The 21,155-nt window shown below is 42.4% G+C and overlaps 1 protein-coding gene across 1 annotated transcript in view; it reads right to left on the bottom strand.

The window, feature by feature from the left end:
• The window catches only part of LIN7B (lin-7 cell polarity scaffold B), a 1,167,120-nt gene that overhangs the window by 1,016,998 nt on the left and 128,967 nt on the right, over window positions 1-21,155 (bottom strand). Inside the window, exon 2 of the mRNA XM_077467159.1 lies at window positions 3,846-3,964. Within this exon, the coding sequence (XP_077323285.1) occupies window positions 3,846-3,964 (119 nt within the window). The remainder of the gene's footprint in view (window positions 1-3,845; window positions 3,965-21,155) is intronic.

Here is a 21,155-nt window from a genome sequence, read left to right as displayed (position 1 = left end):
AAGCAGGAAGCCAGATCTTGAAGGAATCGCATCACCTGGGTCTGATGCGATTCTTGGGTCTCAAGTCTGCGAACTAAGCCCTGCAACGGATCGACTGTAGTAAGCGGCACGTCAGCCGGGTCCATGGCTGATCAAACTGTCAGGTCACCTTGAGGCGAGGTGACAGATGCACACCGTAGGGATCTGGAGTGCACCGCAAGGTTGTGGACCCTACGGCTGACTGCTGCAGACGGAGGACAGATCCCACTGGGGTTAGAGCATAAGATTCCCTGGGGCGTGGAGGCTAAGAGCCAGCAGGTGTTCACCAGCGCCTCTAGTGGTGAGGATGGACTTGGCTGCAACTGGCTCCAGGTGACGACCCCCAGGGTCCCCCAGCTCACACCCACAGTAGGCAACAGGAGGATAGGGAAAGTGAGGGACAAAGCCAAGGTCGGGGCCACAAGCAGACAGGAATAGTCAGGGACACGCCAAAAGGTCAGGATCACAGGCAAACAGGGATAGTCAAAGACACGCCAAAGTCGGTAACGGAAAACAACAGAAGATAACAGGTAACAGGAAGCGAACACACAAAGGTTGATCAGCAGGGCTGGCCTGCAGTGCACAAGTTAATATAGAGCTCCTTGATAGGAGCTAGGGTGGAGCCATGCCAAAGGATGGATTACAAAAGCAGTCAGGTGAGGGTCGGCTGGTCTCTAGATGAACACATGGGAACAGGTAAGCAGACAAACTATTGAATAACCATGACAACCGGTGGACCCTAATTGGATGGTGTCTTTCCCCTACATGGCCCTTAAAAACCATTTACTGTGTCAGGTGGTAAAACGGGGAGAGGACGTGGTAGAACAGTTACTGGTTCACAAACCATTTCGTAGGGTGGTGCTAGACCTGGCCCATAGTCATGTAATGGCTACATGACTATGAATACATCTTGGTATTAAAAAGATCAAGGAGAGAATCGTCCAGAGATTTTTCTGGCCTGAGTTGTATGTAGATGTCAGGGAGTACTGTGAATCGTGACCCGAGTGCCAAATGTCAGCACGGTCACCACATTTTTGTAGTCCCTTTGTTCCTCTACCAAAGGTCCCATTTGAGAGAATTGGCATGGACCTGGTGGGGCCGGTAGTGAAGTCTGCCCGGGGTCACCAGCATATTTTGGTAATCCTGGACTATGTACCGCGATATCCTGAGGCCATTCCCTTGCTAGTCCAGGTGTTTAGTCGAGTGGGGATCCCAAAAGAGATCTTAACTGATCAAGTCACCCCATTTATTTCCAGGATTACCAAGGAACTGTGTAAGCTATACAAAATCTCCCATCTCCGTACCTCTGTCTACCACCACCAAACCGATGGTCTTGTCGAAAGAGTTAATAAAACTTTGAAAAGTATGCTGAAAAAGGCTATTCCCTCTTTTAGCTCTTGTATGGTAGACATCCCAGGGGGCTACTAGATGTCACCAAAGAAACATGGGAAGGAGAGGCCAACCCATATAGAAGCATCATAGAGCATGTCTCCTTGATGCAGGATCGAATGACAGCTGTCCTGCCCCTGGTACGAGAACATATGGAGCGAGCCCAGGAGGCTCAGAGGAGGGTCTATGATCAGGGTGCCAAGGTCGGTACTTTCATCCCCGGGGACAGAGTGTTGGTACTGGTTCCCCACAGTGGAAAGCAAGTTCCTAGCCAAGTGGCAGGATCCCTTTGAGGTTATCAAAATGGTGGGGGAGGTAACCTACGAAGTCTACCAGCCAGGGAAAAGGAAACCACACCAAATTTATCATGTGAATCTCCTAAAGGCCGTTTGTGTGCAAAAATAGAGACTTTTCTCCCCCTTACTCTGTTTGACCAATGTAATCCAGCATGACACAGTGACGGAACCCGGGTTCACGTAAATGTAAAGCCATATAGAATCCCAGAGCTAGGCAAGAGGCAGTCGCAAAGGAAATCAAAAATATGATAGAGTTGAACATGATAGAGTCCCACAGTGAGTGGTCGAGCCCCATAGTGCTGGTCCCAAAACCTGATGCCACTATCAGGTTTTGTAACAACTTTAGGAAACTCAACAGTGTGTCTAAGTTCGATGAATACTAGATGCCTCAGGTCGACAAACTCATGGACAAGTTGGGACAGGCTCGCTACATAACAACCCTAGACCTAAAGAAAGGCTATTGGCAAATACGCTAACTGAATCGGCCAAGGAGAAGACTGCCTTTTCCAGGCCTGAGTGCTTGTTTCAGTACAAGCGGATGCCTTTTGAGACCACATCACCCGTATGCAGCTGCTTATTTGGACGATGTGGTCATCCACAGCCCAGATTGGGAATTGCAACTGTCCAGAGTACAAGCAGTGGTAGATTCTCTTAGAAAAGCAGGTCTCACAACCAGCAAAAACAGGGTTCCATAGGCCTGGAGGAGGCCAAATACCTTGGGTACATTATTGGCTGGGGACTGGTCAAGCCTCAGACCAATAAGGTTGAGGCAATTCAAAAATTGCCACAACCGGTAAACAAAAAACAAGCTTCCTGGGCATTACGAGGTATCACAGATGGTTTATACCCAACTTTGCCGCCTCTCTGACTGACCTGCCGAAGGATAGAGGGTTGGTCATGGTTAAATGGAATCCTGAAGCTGAGGAGGTGTTCCAGAAATTAAAGCAGGCCCTTTGTGTATCACCAGTGCTAGTGACCCCAGACTTCACAAAGGAGATTGTGGTACAGATGGACGCCTTTGAGGTGGAATTAGGGGCTGCACAGTCCCAGAACAGAGATGGCGAGGAACGCCCGGTTGTATACCTGAGCCAGAAACTGAACAAGCACAAAAAACGATGCCATTGTCGAAAAGGAGTGTCTCACTATTATATAGGCCTTAGACTCCCTTAAATATTTTTTTATATAGTTAGTAAGGTTGAATAAAGACATTAGTCCATCCAGTTCAACCTGAGTGAGTGTCTACAATTATCCCTATCCCTGTACAATGCACACTCACATAGGTCCCTACCCTCAAGGAGCCCACAATCCAAGGTCCCCATTCATATACTAGGGCCAATTTTGGACAGAAGCCAATTAACCTACCAACATGTCTTTGGAGTGTGGGAGGAAGCTAGAGTACCCAGAGGAAACCCACGCAGGCACAGGGAGAACATGCAAACTCCAGGCAGGTAGAGTCGTGGTTGGGATTTGAACCAGCGACCCTTTTTACTGCTAGAGGAGAGTGCTAACCACTACACCACTGTGGCACGGAGGTTGGGGAGGTCATTTAGGCTGGTCATTGATCTGAAGTGGATGTGTGACAGAGAGAAAAATGGCTGCATGACAAGGCGATTCTAGGCTTTACACCCCTTTAAATTTACAGTAGAGCATAACCCAGGCAAGCTCCAAAACAATGCAGATTATCTCTCCTGCATGCACTGTAGGTTTGGGACAATTGCTCGGCCACAGGGGCTTGAGCAGAGGGGGAGAATATGTGATGGTATGCAAGGTGAGGTCATCGATTTCACCTTGCATTTGTTCTATTGTCAGAGAATGAACTGGAATCCGGCCCGGATTTTTCGAGAGAGAGAGATCAAGAGAGAGAGAGAGTTTGAGAGATCGAGAGAGAGAGACCCAAAAACATTATGCAATCCTTTTAAAGATTATATTGAGTTCTGAACATAAAAAAACAAGTACAATATATATATATATATATATATATATATATATATATATATATTCCTTTCAAGATGTTCTAGGATTGGATAAATAAGTTAAAAATAAATAAATAAATAATTGTTGCCATTACTATCCTCATTAGTCATATGTTGCATGAGCTAAATTTATGGTGCAGTTATGTGTCTCAGACTTAAACAAACCGACCTCTCTTATTGCAGAACAGAACTTGCTTTGTAGGACTCGTTGTAAAGCTTGAAGTTTCTGAGGTGGCACTTCCCCACTTCGTTGCAGTCTTTCCAGCAGCTCAATTGCACGGGATACATCTAGAATTCACAATACTTAGTCAATGCAGGTTATTTTTTTCAGATCAGAGCTCTGAAAGATATGAAAAATGGCTGTTTATTTATTTGAATGAATACATTTTTTTTTATATTGCATTTTAAAGTTTAGGTTAGCTTGATACATTCCAGGGGTAATAAAACTAAAGGTTTGCAAAGCCTTAGCCCTTGTACACACGGTCGGACATTCTGATCACCAAATCCGTCGGATAATTTCCGACAGATTTAGTCTGGAACTAGTGTTGCATACACACGGTCGGACAAAGTTGTTGGAATTTCCGGTCGACAAGAATGCGGTGACGTAAACTGCATATGATGGGACTAGAAAAGGGAAGTTCAGCACCACGTTCAGCCCCGTTTGGGCTCCTTTTGCTGATCTCGTGTTTATCGCGTGTTAGAAGTTTGGTTAGAGACGATTCGTGTTTTTCAGATATGTGCTTCAGATCGTTACTGCTCCTCAGTTTGTGCTTGTGGGTGCGTATCTGCTTATCAGTGTGTGTAGTCAGTTCGCATTTTTTTGCTCATTGCGGACTATATCTTGGTATAGTACGCTTTGATTTTCAGTGCTTATTGTCTGCTCGTTTCTGGTTTTTCGTTCGTTCTTTCAGGCCTTGCTGTTTATCGGTGCTTTCTGTTAGTCCGTTTTGATCAGCCAACCATTTTGAAGCCATGTTGCGTGTACTTACTCGTCATAGAATTCGTGCTGTGCAGGGGCTTGGTGTTGGGCTTTTAGCTTCGACACAAGCCCAGTCCATGAAAAGGGCGAGGAGGAGTTCATGGAGCAAGAATTGGTTGCTCCAGCGTGACCAATTCTCGCACATGCCTTTGCTTTGTGAGATCGGGAAAATAATCCCGATGATTTCAGGAATTATCTCTGGATAGCAGACCCCGTTTTTCACCGTCTGCTGGCTTTGCTGTCCCCTTATATCAGCAGGCAGGATACCTGCATGCGGCAAGCCATCACTACGAAGCAGAGGCTCATCGCCACGTTGCGGTACTTGGCGACAGGGAGAAGCCTTCAGGACCTCAAGTTCTCCACAGGCATCTCCCCCCAGGCTCTGGGAATCATTATTCCAGAGACCTGTTCTGCCATCATACAGGTCCTGCAGAAGGACTATATTACAGGTAATTTTTCTCCTTTAACATCATATTATATGTATTTAATGTTTGCTAATGTATTGTATTTCTTTCCTCATTCCCTAAATACCATGATTGCAATATGCTGTAATTGATATGCTGTGCCCCTTTGTCCTCATGCATGCTGGAAGCTTTTAAAGTTCCTTTTTTGTCCTTCATGCATATTTGCCTTCACTAACCTCCCCAGCATGCTTTTCTGGGCCCATAACCTTATAGCCTAGTCACTTAGCAATGTATTTTGTCAGCTTCATAGTATTGCTTTCCCCTAAACACCCCCTAAAATGTGTACAAATATTATGTGTGTGCTTAAATTCATGCAGAGTGCCAGAGGGTTTTTTTGGTGGGCCAAACTCATTAGGAATACCCCTCCCTCCCAACTGCTAGGTCAGCTGATAGCAATCCTCTATCTGCTGATGTTGCCAAACCCAATACACACTATACCTACCTCTTTTGTGGTCAGATTTATGGATGAATTCACCAAAGCATGTAGTGCAAAGGCCTGCCTCAATATTTTCAAATGCTACTGTTTTTTTGTGTTATGACACTTCTTACCTGTCCAGTGGGCTGCCAATAGTGTAAGTAAGGAAGGGCTGGCCAAAGTATCACACATTATTTATGCATTCAACTCTCAATGAAGTGGAGAGGGTTATCTGTCCAAAACATCGCCCCCCTTATTTTTTGCAATAGGCCATCACATGGGGGGGGGGGTGAGGAATCTGATAAGGGGACCTTATACTTTTGGCTTTAAATACTAATTTCCAAAAATGTTCAATACTGATCTTGGCCAAAAATGTTTGTGTCTAATCTGCTTGCAATGTTGATGTGCAAAATGATTTTTTTTTTTCTTGTTTGACTCCACAGTTTCCTTCAACGCTACAGGAATGGCAGACTGTGGCCTCCCACTTTGCCACCCGTTGGGACTTTCCCAATTGTGGAGATGCAATTGATGGGGAAACACGTCTGTATAGTCCCATCCCCCAACTCGGGGTCCAACCATTATAATTATAAGGGGTATAATAGTATTGTGATGTTGGCGGTGGTGTCAGTTACCTATGAGTTCCTGTATGTGGACGTGGGGAAAACTGGCCGGATGACGGATGGTGGAGTGATCGTGCAGACGGAGTTCTACTGGCGTCTCCAGAGTGGCAGTCTGGGCTTGCCACCTCCAGAGGAGAATGTGGACGGACTCCAATCCACATGGAGGAATATAAACGTAATCATACTGTGCTTTTGTGCTGCATTCTGCACAAGTTTTTGAAGAACCACTCACCGAAATATGTGGCTTCAGTTGGGCCTGATGCAGACTTACAAGAAAATGCCAAGCTGACGGCCCTTTAAGCTGGCCGTCCTGGCTTGCGCCCGCAAAGTCAGAACAAGATATATGGAGTACTTTGTGGGTAGGGGGGCCATTGATATGCCAGACAATGTCTGAGAGGCATTTTTTTAATACATTTTTCTTTCAAACTGCAATAATGTTTGTTTTCATTTACTACTTGGGTTTGTTTTATTAAGGTGTCTCCTAGCTTTTTTTTGTTTTGTTTTTTTGGGCCTTTTTCTTTAACAGTGCAAACCCAATTTCTGGGTGAGATGAAGCGACAGTCCCTTCTTCAGATAATATTATTATTATGTTGTGGGTCTGCTACACATTGTTGGTAATGTATGAAGTGCATTACTGACAAAAATATTGCTAATTTTCAGCACCATGACAGAAATGTGTGGAGTCATGAAAATGGCATGATTGAGGAAAATTAAAAAGCACTGTGGGTGTTATTTACTAAAGGAAAATCCACTATGCACTACAAGTGCACTGCAAAAGTGCACCTGAAACTGCACTTGGAGTGCAAAGTTGATTTGGCTTCAGTAAATAACACCAATTGTCACAGAAAACAACAACTTTACTACAAATACTGCTTTTGCGCATTGAAAAAGGAAGCCGCAGGGGGCGTGGCTTGCACGCTGAAGAAGATGGCTGCTTAAGCCTAGAGCTCTCCACAGCCGGCCGTTTAACAGCAAAAAACAGGCAGGTATTCTCCTCTAAAACATATCTAAATACTCTGCAGTACTCCTGGGACAGTAGGGGCAATAATGTATCGCAAAAGAGGACAAGAAAGGGGACCAAAAAAGCTGTCATCATTTACATTTAAACAGAGCAGTGAGCTGACTAAAATCCAAGATGGCGCAGCCGGAGCTGTGAGGAAAAATAATAAAACTCACACAAACCTTTCTGATAGCCATCCACCTGAAATGGATGAGGAATTATCATCCTCATTCTAATGGCTCCTCTCATCTATCCCCAACATCCCAGGGACCTGCAAAATCGAGGATGAAGCTGGATTCATCTTGCCTGGCAGCTGATACTGTGAACACAGCTCTGCATAGTGATAATGCTATGTCATCATTACAGACATCTATAGCTGCTTTCCCAACATCAGGTCAGCCAGTACTAGATACCACAATGAAAGAAATGCTTGTGTCATTACAATCATCTATTATATCTAATATATCCTCCATGATTCATAAATTCTCTCTTGATATGAAACATATGGATGGTAGACTGCAATACGTTAAAAACAAAATGGAGGAATGCACTGAAACAGTGAATGAGCTAGTGGATGCATGTACAGAACAAAAAGATGATTCAATGTGGATCAAGATGAAATTGGCAGATCTCGAGGACCGCTCATGTCGAAAGAACATTAAAATGAGAGGAATACCAGAGTCAGTTCTACCTATGGACTTGCGTGACTATGCAAATACACTATTTTCTACATTATTGCCAGAATTATCGCCGATTGAACTTACAATCGATCGTATTCATAGAATTCCCAAACCAAAACATCTAGAAGAATCAATTCCCAGATGTTATTCTGCAAATTTATTTTTATCAAGCTAAAGAGCAAATTCTCTCCAAAGCGAGGGAGCTAACTACTCTCCTACCACCATACTCGGATATACAATTATTCGCCGATCTCTCGCAATTTACACTACAAATGAGAAGACAGCTCAAAACTGTAACGAAGGCATTATCTAATCATAAGATCACATACAAATGGAGACATCCAGCCAATATCTTGACCACTTACAACTGGAAACATTTTGCTATATCTACCATTGAAGATGGCATGCAATTACTCCAAACATGGGGTATTATAGTTGATCTTCCACATAACACCCCTGTTTTGAAGGAAAAACCAAATTTGTTCCGCTTTGGACAAAAACGTGAACAAAATAGAATTAAATACAAAAGAACTACTCCTGCCTGTTAACTCATATTACTGACATATACGGTCTGGTTTGATGCTCAATACCTTACTACTTGAACTTCACCCCCTATCTTGGCCAGCATTCCTATGAGTGGATTACTGCTGACTCTTGGAAAATATTTTTTTCTTTACTCTTTTATTTTTTTTTCTTCTCTCCTTTTTTTTTAATTTTTTTTTCCTCTTGCAATATATATTGCCAAATAACTACTAATAGAGTAAGAACTCATTTTTTCATAGGTTTGAAAAAAAAATAAAAAATCTACATTGTTGTGTGCATGATTTAATAGTAACTGTGAACTGATCATATAACAAATACTTAGATATTTAGTTTAAGCCTTATAGAAACTAGAGAATATTATTTTAGGAATATATAGGATTATAGTAAGATCTAATTTTGATATATATTAATATGTCTTTCAAAATATTGTCCCTAAATGCAAGGGTAATGAATCACCCAGCAAAACGAACCTCTATGTGGAGGTCTGCCTTATCCTTTAATTGTGACATATTATGTGTTCAAGAGACACATTTTGCTAAAGATGCATCTCCCAAATGTCAACATAAACATTTTCCTCATATTTTTAAAACAAAATTCTCCAAAAAACAAAGAGGCGTGTTAATAGCTATTAGAGATACTATTACATTTCAAATAGATAATTGTATCACTGACCCTGAAGGTCGCTATATTTTTTTGATTTGTACCATTAACAATATTCAATACATCCTTGTATCTATTTATGCTCCAGATATGAGGCAAATGCATTTCATAAAAAAACTATAGAGGAGGTGAAGAAAGTTCAAAAAGGACACCTCCTGATATGTGGAGATTTAAATTTGATTCCAAACAATGATAGGGATTCTTCTGCTAAGTTCAAACGCTATGCTTCTCCTCTTGATGAGTTCATAACTTCGAACGACTTATTTGATGTGTGGAGATGTGGACATGCTAATGAAAGGGATTACACATATTTGTCACCACGGCACAATACTTACTCCAGAATTGACTTATTCTTGACAGATAAATGGCTGCTTGACAAGATTTCATCCTCCCATGTACATACGCCACGTTGGTTGGATCACGCTCCCATTAGCATGTCTATAACAACCACATCATCCCAATTAAATTCATATATATATGGAGAGCTAATAACTATATTCTCCAAAATGAAAATTACTCCACAACACTCCAACAACACCTTACTGAATTATTTTCAATTAATTCAATGTCTATATTTGACCCAATGATATTATGGAATGTTCATAAAGCGGTTATGAGAGGGGTGTTTATGCAATTAGGTTCTAAAGCTAAAAGAGAGAGAACTCAGAGAATGGATGAACTTACTAAGGAGATAGCCAAAGGAACACAATAAAAATTATCCTTCTCCTTTCATTAGAACACTTATTTCCAGTTACGTAATGAATTAAGAACCCTACTTCTAGAGACACATGAGAAATCCTATAAAAAATTCAGAGCTAGTTGGCGCATGCGCGAGGGTTCCAATATGGCCGCGTAAGCCGGGAGCTCCGCGCCACGCCGCCTCTCTAGCACTGCTAGCGGGCCACCCAGCCAAGCTGACATTTTTATGCACTGCACATCTGATACCACACACAACGGGGATCACCCGGAGACCGATTCGACGACCCGGGACGATCGTAGGCCTCGTGGAGGCCGAGTTCCATTCCTACGGGGTGTACCAAGATGGCCGCCGGACTTTAAGCACTCGTGAGGAGAAGTTTGCACCGCTCCGGAGGGTCGAAAAACTACATCTAGAGGTACCCCTTAATCCCTTACACAATAAGTGCCCCTTGTATGCTCAGAACGGGGGCCAGGAGGAACTTGCAAGGGGAGTTCAACTCCACCACACCATCAGGGAGTCACAAGATGGCCACCGCAGCGGCCACAGCCACTCAGCCCTTACCACAACATCTAGAGCTGACTCCAGATCACAAATCGGTCATAGCTCCGGCTATCCTCCACTTCACATCAGGGCCTCACAGCCTGGGGACTCCCTCCCCCACCTCTACAGAATAACTACTCAACCAAGCATTTGGAGACCAGGCCCTCTCCCCGACGGTCCTCCATGCTTTAACCACCCCCGGTCCTCAGGGCCCAGCCACACAAATGACTCAGTCATCCATGGAAGAACTGTTTCTCAAGTTCTCAACACTCCTAGATAGGGGTCTCGCGGCTAACGCAGCAGCCATTACGGGTGAAATCAGGGCAGATTTGCAAAACATAGGTTCCAGGATGGATGCTATGGAAGACAAAATTGAACAAACAGCAGCCATCTCCCATCAAAACACCGGGCTCATTCAAACTTTGCAAGATCAATTGGATACAGCGTTCTCACGCATTGACGACCTGGAAAATAGGTCAAGGAGACTGAACTTTAGAATTAGAGGCCTGCCAAAATCTATTACAGATGTTTCCACGGCAACACAAGATTTGATCCGAGCTCTGGTCCCCAATATCCCAGCAGCTCACCTGGAACTGGACAGAGTCCACAGAGCTATGGGACCCCCCAGGAAGGACAGGTCTCCCAGGGACGTCATTGCTAAACCTCTATATTATGCTGTGAAGGAGGCGGTGATGAAACAAGCCGCAGAAAAGTTACATCTGAAATTAAATGTCATAGCCCAAGAAATGGAAATGGAGACTGCTGCTCCAACCTCTACTTCCAACAAACGCCCTCCACCTACTGGATCCCCCAATCCACTCTGGAGTAAAATCAAATCCAGAAGATCATCCAATCAAGGTCCCCCCTGAACCATCCAGGCGCTTACGTGCTGTTTCTCAGAAGGGATTCCAATCCTGGAAGAAAATTTTTCTTGGACCTTGAGGACTGAAAGGTCCCCCAGCCCTCCCTCAATGGGGGCACTGATGCCATTTTGTTCCCCATAAACTAAGGGGCCACAGGACTTGTTTTAACTATATTTCCTCCCTACCCCCCCTCCCCCTCATCCCCCATCATCCCCCCTCCTTCCCCTTTAAATTTCCCCCTTTTTTTTTTATGTAAGCTATCGTGGTACACCGGACTATAGCAATTGAGGCTTGAAGCCTCTTGGGTGGCACTTTTCCTGTTATTTCGTATACACCTGTTGGCAAGCGCATGGTTATTTTGTTACTTGTTTTATTCCAGCGGGTTAAGAAGTGCTGGGGCGCGGCGTGAGCCACATGCGCCTCATCCTACCTTTTCGACCACCTTGGTGGTCGGTGGGGTCGGAAGACCAACCCCAGGGTTGGCATTATTTCTTTTTTTACCATATCTCACAATTGACTGTGAGATGTCCGTGGTTCTCCTACCTCCCCTCCTGGTCTCCTGTTCACCGGGGGGGACACTTCCTCTTCATCTTGCTTCTTCTCTACTCCTACTTTTCTTCCCCCGCCTTTTCCAGAGCGTCACTCACTCAACTTTTCTTTTTCAGACTTGAAGGAATTCGGCTTCATCACAAGGGTTCTCACATTCCACGAAAGTACTCAATCTGCTAGGCTAAGGCTTCCTTCATGGCTCCTCGGGAGGGTAAGTGATGTGTCGATAAGTAGCTCCCCCCATTTCGAGGTCCATGGCTGATCACACACAACATACCTGGAGGGTAGCTCCACACAATGTACAAGGCATAAACTCTCCCCTCAAACGTAAAAAAATCTTTAACTCATATAAATCATCCAAACTAGATGTCCTTTTGATTCAGGAAACCCACTTTCCTAGTACGTATAATCCCACTTTCTTACACTCCCACTACAATAAATTCTACCTGGCAAATGCAGCTAACAAGACCAAGGGGGTAGCAATAGTGTTTGCTAAATCCTGTAACTTCCAAATAATATCCGAAACCAAAGATCCTGACGGCAGATACCTACTAGTGAAAGGCACTTTGGATGGCCACCTTTACTCATTTATATCCTACTACTCCCCTAACAAGGGACAAACAGCTTTTTTCAGAAGACTTCTTCTACACCTCACCCCCCTACTAGAGGGAACAGTTATACTCGGGGGAGACTCCAATGCGGCTTTTGATCAGGGGTTAGACAAAACTAGACCCCCTCGGTTCTCAACTTACCCGCCCCTCTAATGAGAGTCTCAAACTAGCGAAATTAATACACGAACGGGGACTGGCAGATGTTTGGAGAGAACTAAACCCCACCAAAAGAGATTATACCCACTTTTCACACCCCCACAATTCATACGCCAGGATTGACCACCTGTTAGTGAAATCCTCAGTTATCCCTACCATACTTCAATCAAAAATTATTGACTCCTCCCTATCGGATCACTCATTAGTAGTCATGACCATCCGTTCACAATACAATAGATCGGGCCAGAAACAATGGAGGCTTAAGGAGTCCATCCTATCAGATCCTGTTCGAGTCTCATTGCTAGCTGACTCCCTTAAGGAATACTTTCAATTTAACGACGGTGATGAGGTATCGGCGGAAACACTCTGGGCGGCTCATAAAGCCTTCATAAGGGGGGAACTCATCAGATTATCATCTGCCATTAAAAAGGAACAAGAGGCTGCAATTAAAAAACTAGAAAACGAATACGTGTCCCTGAAGACTCGGCATAAACAAGTCCCGACCCTTAATTTACTCCCTCAACTGGACAGGATCAGGCTGGAACTGAACCTAGCTCTAACGGCTAAAGCCGAAAAACAAATAAGATTGTCGCAAAATAGATTCTATACACAAGGTGATAAGATGGACTCTATGTTGGCCAATAAATTATCGCCCAGACTCAAAACACAGGCTTTACCAAAGATTATAATCCCTGGACAAGGCCCCACAGCTAATCCTACAAAGATACTGGACTCATTCACAAAGTTTTACAATAAACTCTACTCACCAACCCCGGCCCCTACTGATCACTCCATAGACGCCTTCCTAAACGACCTTCCTATCCCACAACTTTCTTCAAACCATAGAGATAGTCTAGAAGCCCCTTTTACAACGGCTGAAGTTTTAGCAGCAATTAAAACCTTAAAACCGGGCTCGGCCCCCGGCCCGGACGGCCTATCTAATCCTTATTACAAAAAGTTTGCCGAAACTTTAGCACCTTATCTCTCTAAATTCTTCAACTATGCCTCGAGGGGAAACCCACTTGATCCCCAGCTAAACGCAGCGCTTATAACTGTCATCCCAAAACCTGATAAAAACCCGGAAGAGGTTGGAAATTATCGCCCAATCTCTCTGATTAACTGTGACATTAAAATACTAACCAAAATCCTCGCCACCCGGTTGGCAGACTTCATTAATGCATATGTGCACAAGGATCAGGTGGGTTTCATTCCGGGTAGACAAGGCCCGGATCAGATAAGGAGAACCATAGATATTATGTCCATTCTCCAAACAAACTGGGATGGGGGACCTAAACAATCGGGTATGCTTCTCTTGCTTGACCTACAGAAGGCCTTCGATTCGGTCTCCTGGCCTTATATCTTTGCTATCCTCTGCAAATGGGGCTTTGGACAACGCTTTACTGGCCTAATACAGGCTCTCTACTCTACTCCTACAGCGAGAATCCGAATCCAAGGCTTCTACTCCAAACCCATAGCCATAAGACAACCAACCATGCAAGGATGCCCATTGTCCCCATTAATCTTCGCGATGGCGATCGAGACCCTTGCTATAGCTATAAGACAAAACCAAGACATAAAAGGGGTGGTATGCGGATCTCATGTTCACAAATGTGCCCTATTTGCGGACGATATCATGCTATACATCACTTCTCCCATAACTTCCTTGCCCAATCTAAACGTCCTGCTAGATTCCTTCTCCAAGATGTCAGGTCTCCAAGTGAACTACAGTAAATCCCAGGCTCTCAACGTCTCTCTAACTCCCTCCACTGTTGAACTTTTAAAGCAGAACTTCAATTTCCAATGGAACGATTCCTCCATCAGATACCTAGGTATAAACCTCACAGCTGAGACTTTATACAGTCATAACTATCCCCCAATGTACCGTAAGCTAGAAGCAGATCTACAGAATTGGACCCATCTTCCCATATCATGGCTAGGCAGGATACACGCTGTCAAAATGACACTATTACCCAGATTACTTTATCTGTTTAGATCCCTGCCAATCCCCATTCGTAAGGATCACCTCTCAACCTTCCAAAACAAAAATCCTAAAATTCATCTGGGGTAAGAAAGGTTATAGACTAGCCCGCAATATCCTCTTTGCTCATAGGAAGAGAGGTGGATTAGACCTGCCACATCTGTTCCGCTATTACCAAGCAGCCAGACTAACACAGTTATCCGTAATTTACTCCAAATATGAGAAGCCAGACTGGATCCATATTGAGAATCAGGCAGTCCCCACTTTTACCCTAGACTTCTTACTGTGGACCCCCCAGAAAAACAGACCCACTATCTTGTCCCCAACCCTCTCCCACTCATTTAAACTGTGGGATTCCCTGCGCTACTCTGCCTCCTTGGTCTCAACAATTAAACCTTTAACTCATATTTTTAATAATCCTCGCTTCCCTCCAGGATACAATGTACTAGCCTTCAAATGGTGGGTCGATAAGGGCCTTTATAGGATAGGACACTTTTTCACAGCAACAGGACCAATCACCTTACAATTTTGTATCAAGAAACTAAGCCTACCTAAGACCGAAATTTTTCGGTTTCATCAGATTCAACATTTTCTACACTCCCTTTGCAAAGGAGACTCAAACCCCCCGATCTTTACAGAATTAGAACTTTGGTGCGGTCAAACCATGGACCAAAAGGGGGGGATCTCCTTGGTGTACACGTCTCTCACCACCCCCAAAACAAAGGCGCCCTATATGGTTGCCTGGGAAACTGACTTATCTTTTCAATGGCCATTGGACAAATGGCACTCAATGGGGGCTAGATCCTTTCGGGGTCTGCTCAATACAAACCTTATGGAAGCAGGGACAAAAGTACTAACCAGATGGTATTACACGCCAGCCAGAGTCGCACACATGTTCCCAACAGCCAGTCCTCTCTGCTTCAGGGGCTGCATGCTTACAGGGACAATGTCACACATTTGGCGGGAATGTCCAAGAATTCGCCCCTTTTGGAAGAAAATTTTTAACCTGATTGAAAGACTGATTGGTGCCAAGATTCCCAGGACTCCCACGGTGGCTCTCCTTAATGATCCCATTCCCCATCTCTCTAAACCCTCCAGCAGATTGACCCAATTTGTACTGCTGGGAGCCAAAATCTCCATAGCCAGGAATTGGAAGGAACCAGGGGTTTCTTTTACAATAGCCAAGAAAAAGATTTCCTGGATCATGTCTCAGGAGAGGCTGGCCAGTTTGCTGGAGGACACATCTGACAGGTTCGTAGCCACCTGGGAGCCCTGGGCCCGAGTAATGGGCCTGACCAACTTTCCATATGTATGAACTTCTCTTATTGAACCCGCTGCGAGTAGTGATGCTCTTCCCACCCCTACCCCCCCCCCCCCCTCTGTCTCCCCCCTCTTTCTCTCTCTTTCTCTTTTCTTTCCTCTTGTTCTCACATTTCCTCTCGGTTTCTATACTGTGGACTAAGGCTAGCCCGGAAAGGTATAAAAGTATCTGTAAATGTCTCTTAGGCAATGTTTGTTGGTTGGCATAATGAATCTTCCATGACTTGCTCTAGTTTGCTTCTCCCAGCAGAGGAGCTTCAGATCGGACCATGGGCTGATCAGCTGGAAGATTAGAAGTTCTCTGGTACGAGATAGACAATTTCCTTTAATTTATCTCTTTTTAAGTTCATAATTTGTGGGTGCCAGCCTCCCCCGACACAGTGTGATCCCATTTGGGGTGCCGGGGGTTCTAGGCGGCGACCCGTCTTTCTTTTTTACATCACTCCCAATAGTCATGTCAATCCGTACCAGACATAGTTGGTTTCTTTTCCTGTCATTTTCATTTTCTTTGATCAATACAGCTGCCATACAGTCCACAATCTAACCTCACCGGTTTATGCTGTTTGCCTGTACTTTTTGACATGTTCACCACGTTCTTCATATATATGTGAGACGACATGTTGTCGCTGTCTATTGTATGGACTTTATTTTGAAACAAATAAAAATCTTTGAAAGTAAAAAAATTCAGAGCTACCACTTATGCAACAGGGAACACAGCGGGGAAAACAATGGCATTACACATTAAAGGTTATCGATCTAAGACTAAAATTCCATTCCTCTACCATCCTTACACTAATGAAAAATTGCTTAAGCCTTCTTCAATAGCTGAAGCATTTAGCTCATATTATAATGCTTTATATAACATTAAGAACGATGGCAATACCCATCAACCTTCTCAGGAGGAGATTGACACCTTTTTGGAGAGTGTCAATCTTCCATCTATTTCCCCACAACAATTAGAATTTCTCAATTCTCCCTTTACTATCCCTGAAATTCTACAAACTATCCGTATTCTTTCTAACTTGAAATCACCTGGTCCAGATTGCTTTACGGGGGAATATTTAAAAAAATGTCAAAGTACTCTAGCACCTATACTATGTGACATTTATAATTTAGCAGCCGATTCTTCATAATTTCCCAATGAAATGCTGAATGCTCTTGTTGTAACTCTTCCAAAACCAGATAAGGAACCATCTTCACCTAAAAATGTTAGACCAATTTCCTTACTCAATTTAGATGTTAAAATTTATGCGAAACTTATAGCCAAAAGACTAGATAGTTTTTTACCCTCTCTTATCCATAGAGATCAGTCGGGTTTCACCAAAGGAAGACAATCATCGGATGCTACTAGAAGAATGATAAATATAATACATGGTGTATTTATATTTATTTAGAACTCACCAAATCGCCATCCCTGTTTCAGTCACTTGATGCTAAAAAAGCATTTGATAGAGTTCATTGGGGATACCTGTCATCAGTTCTGACTAAATTTGGCTTAGCAGGTCAAATCAACAAAGCAATATTAGCCCTGTACTCTGTCCCCTCGACTGGAGTGTATACTACGGATTCATTATCACCTCCATTCCCAATAACAAATGGTACACGACAAGGATGCCCCTTATCCCCCCTGATTTTTAACCTTGTTATCGAAACCCTAGTTGAGAGCATTAGGTCCAACAAAAAAATTCTAGGAGTTACCATTGCTGATCAAAAACATAAAATCAACCTTTTTGATGATGATGTTGTTCTTATGATTACTGATCCTGTAAAATCCTTACCGGAAATTCAGGAAACACTAAATATGTTCAGCAAAGTTTCTTATTACAGGCTTAATGCGAATAAATCTTGTATATTGAACTTGGGGATAGGTGAAAATACTACTAAACATCTTAAATTAAAATTCCCTTATACATGGACTGAAAGTACAATTAAATATTTGGGTATTCAATTATCAAATTCATGTAAAACACTGTTCCAATATAATTATATTCCACTTCGTAATGGATTACAAGAAAATCTCACTAAACTAGCATCCCATGAATTTTCATGGATGGGACGTTTGGCAGCATTTAAAATGCTTCACCTTCCATAAATGTTATACTTTTTTAGAAAAATTTTCCAATCCCTTCAGACTCTGTTTTCTAGATTCATCTGGCAGGGTAAAAAATCTAGATGTGCTCATTCAAACTAAGTGAAGAAACGTCAAGCTGGGGGGAACAGGGTATGTGGATTTCCAAGATTATTATTTGGCCTTAGTTCTCACACAGTCTAAGGAATGGTTTCTATCTTCTCCATCTACAATTTGGGGGAAGATGGAAACTGCTAAGATCCCAGGAAATAATTTATCAATATGGATTCCTTCCATGGCACTTGGAGCCAAGATACCTTCTCGCATCTCCCCAACAATATAAGCAACACTTAAATCCTGGGTTCGATTTCTGCATCTAACTTCCTCACACGCTCTTCATACCAAAGTCCAAATTCCGCTAAATACTCTACATAATTTCATGAAGACAACCTCATTTACACCATGGATAGAGAAGGGAATTAAATATCTATCTGATCTATTTAATAATGGGGTGATCAAACCATTTCCTACACTTCAAAAGAAATTTGAATTGCCAAATTCAGATTTATTCCTCTACATCCGAACTAAGAATTTCATTTCCAACCTCCCATCATGGACCTATAATGTTCCCCAATCGGCTTGGTCCTTCCTTAAGATCTCCATACATCAACAAAAAGGGATCTCTCTTTTCTATAATCTTCTTCAACAAAAAAGTGTGTTTACAAAGACTATCCCTTTAATTAGATGGGAAGAAGACTTAGGATACACCTATACAGTTGACCAATGGGAAAAAGCTTCTAACACCACATATAAAGCCACATGCTGCTCTACATTATGGGAAGTATCCATTAAATTGACTCAACGCTGGTATCTTACTCCTGAGAAAACATCTAAATTCAATGGCACATTTGACGACAAATGTTGGAGATTGTGCTGCAAAAAAGGTGATATGTTACATATATTTTGGACATGCCCTAAACTTGGGAAGTATTGGGAACAAATCTTTCAAGTTATGTCTGAAATTACCAAAACAGTCATTTCACCAAATCCCTCACTGGCTCTATTATCCATTGATCTTGATCGATATCCTATCCAGTTTAGAAATGTGTTTACACATATTTTGCTGTCAGCCAGGATCAGTGTAACGAGGAACTGGAGAAATCCTGATCCTCCTTCCGTAAAAGAAGTGATAGAATCTACTCAACCTCATTACATTTATGAATCAATTCTAGTTCTTCTGCCTCACAAAAAAGAACATACTCATAAAATATGGCAGCCATGGTTAAAATGGGCTAGTCCCCAAAACATTGCACGAGTTCTTTGTTCCTAGATAACTTGAATTAAAAAATTACTTACCCCGCTCTAATATTTTAACCTTTGTTTTGTATCTATTAAATGACAGGTTACTATTACTGTCCCGAACACAGATTAGCACCCATAGGGGTGTTCGGGAATATATCTAGGTTCATCATCTTTGAATGACTTGAATTGGCAGTATATAAATATATGAAGATAATATTTATATTACTTTTGTGTATTGTCTCCACAATGGATGTATTAATAACCTCCCGATCGTTATCTTTATTATCCCTATTATAATTGAGATAGTTAATATGGTTTTCTTTACATTGTATTTTTTATTATTTTTGGATACTATTATCTATGTATCTAAATACTGTAACTGATATGTTATTTAGTCATAATTTCTATCATTTGTCTTGATAAAAATGTAAACTTTAATAAAAACTATTGATTAAAAAAAAAAAAGGAAGCCAAACATTGTTAATAATTAAACGTTTTACTCAAAGCACATTCACCTGTGCGTTTATAAAAGGGTTTTACAACAAACCGACATATTTGGTGTATATAACATTATTTTTGGTAACATTAATATAACTTGGCGTTTTTGTGTAAACAGGCATGTACCAAAGCATAACATACAGTACACAGGAACTTACAAAGCTCATCTTTGAAAGGTGAAGACTATATCAAACATGAGTATGTACAAACTGTGTTGATATTGCCTTCATCACATAGTGTGTCACCCCTGTAAAAGCCAAATTTGGAAGATGCACACAAATTGTGAATCAAACTGACCATTTTCCTCCTGATCCCACGCCTAATGTCAACATGTGCTATCTCCCATCATGGGGGATCAATGTATGTGCTTTGGGGGTGCAACCCCTTCATCTCAGCCACTTTAGTAGCAAGGAAAGGGTTGCACCCACAAAACGCGTACACTGATGGGAGATAGCACATGTTGACACACTGTCAATGGATGCTAGCTAGTTTTGGGTGTTTCAGATTCTCCCTAAAACATCAATGATGTTCTTCATTTTTTGTTGAACATCATTGGTGTTTTTCTTGATATTATCTAAATCGTGATTGCACCTCATTATCTCCCCGATGATGATCTGGACACTTTCACTGGTAAAATGCGATTCTTCGACTACAATATCCACATCACCTAAAAATAAACCAAAAAACACACAGTGTATTATAAATATGCAGGCATACATTGATTAGCTTAACTGAAGCTGTGGTCTTAGACACTCACCTGTTGTGGTGCCAATTTCTACAATCTATCCTCCTGCTTCTGGCGTTTGGTATTTCCCCTTCTTTGGGAGGTGTGGGGTCCCTGTTGTCCTCAGACGTCCCGAGTCTTCTCTCCCCTATGAGAATGTAAAAAAGGAATACTTAGCACACAGATATTTGAGGGCAGAAATAGGAATATGAAACATTGCTTGGAAGTGTCGTACAATTGTGTTTTTTGGCAGAGTTCAAAGCCGAAAACATTATTTTTGACACTTTCTAAAGCTGGAATTTCTTACCTGTTTTGTGAACAAATGTAGTGAAGTGCAACTTGCCAAAGCATCATCTTTGGAGTGGGTTAACGAACGATGTTTATTACGAACGATTGAACCCATGAATAGGAAAGTGGCCATTTTAAACTGTACAACATTAAATCAAAGCACATGGAGCAGGATGCAAGCAATAATAATAATAATAATAATAATAATAATAATAATAATAATATGAACACACGACAACGACTTACTTTTTTTGAAGAACTCTCTTGATTCTTCTGTACTGATCGTGCTCCCTCAGTTTCAGGTCTGACCAGCGTTTTCTCAGTTGATCGATGGATCGTCATACCCCAAAATTCTTCTGAAGACTCTTCATAACTTTAGTCATGATCTTGGCCTTTCTTATATTTGGGTTTGGGTAAGGTCCATACTTCCCATCATAGTCGTTCCTCTTCAATATGTCCACCATCTCCAACATCTCTCCAAAAGACATATTTAAGGCATTAAATCTCCTCCAGGATCGGGA

This window comes from Lithobates pipiens, unplaced genomic scaffold (assembly GCF_037356315.1).
Source record: "Lithobates pipiens isolate NorthernLeopardFrog02 unplaced genomic scaffold, aLitPip1_a1.2 Scaffold_48, whole genome shotgun sequence".
Taxonomy (NCBI): Eukaryota; Metazoa; Chordata; class Amphibia; order Anura; family Ranidae; genus Lithobates; species Lithobates pipiens.
This window is presented reverse-complemented; position numbering and strand designations above follow the sequence as displayed.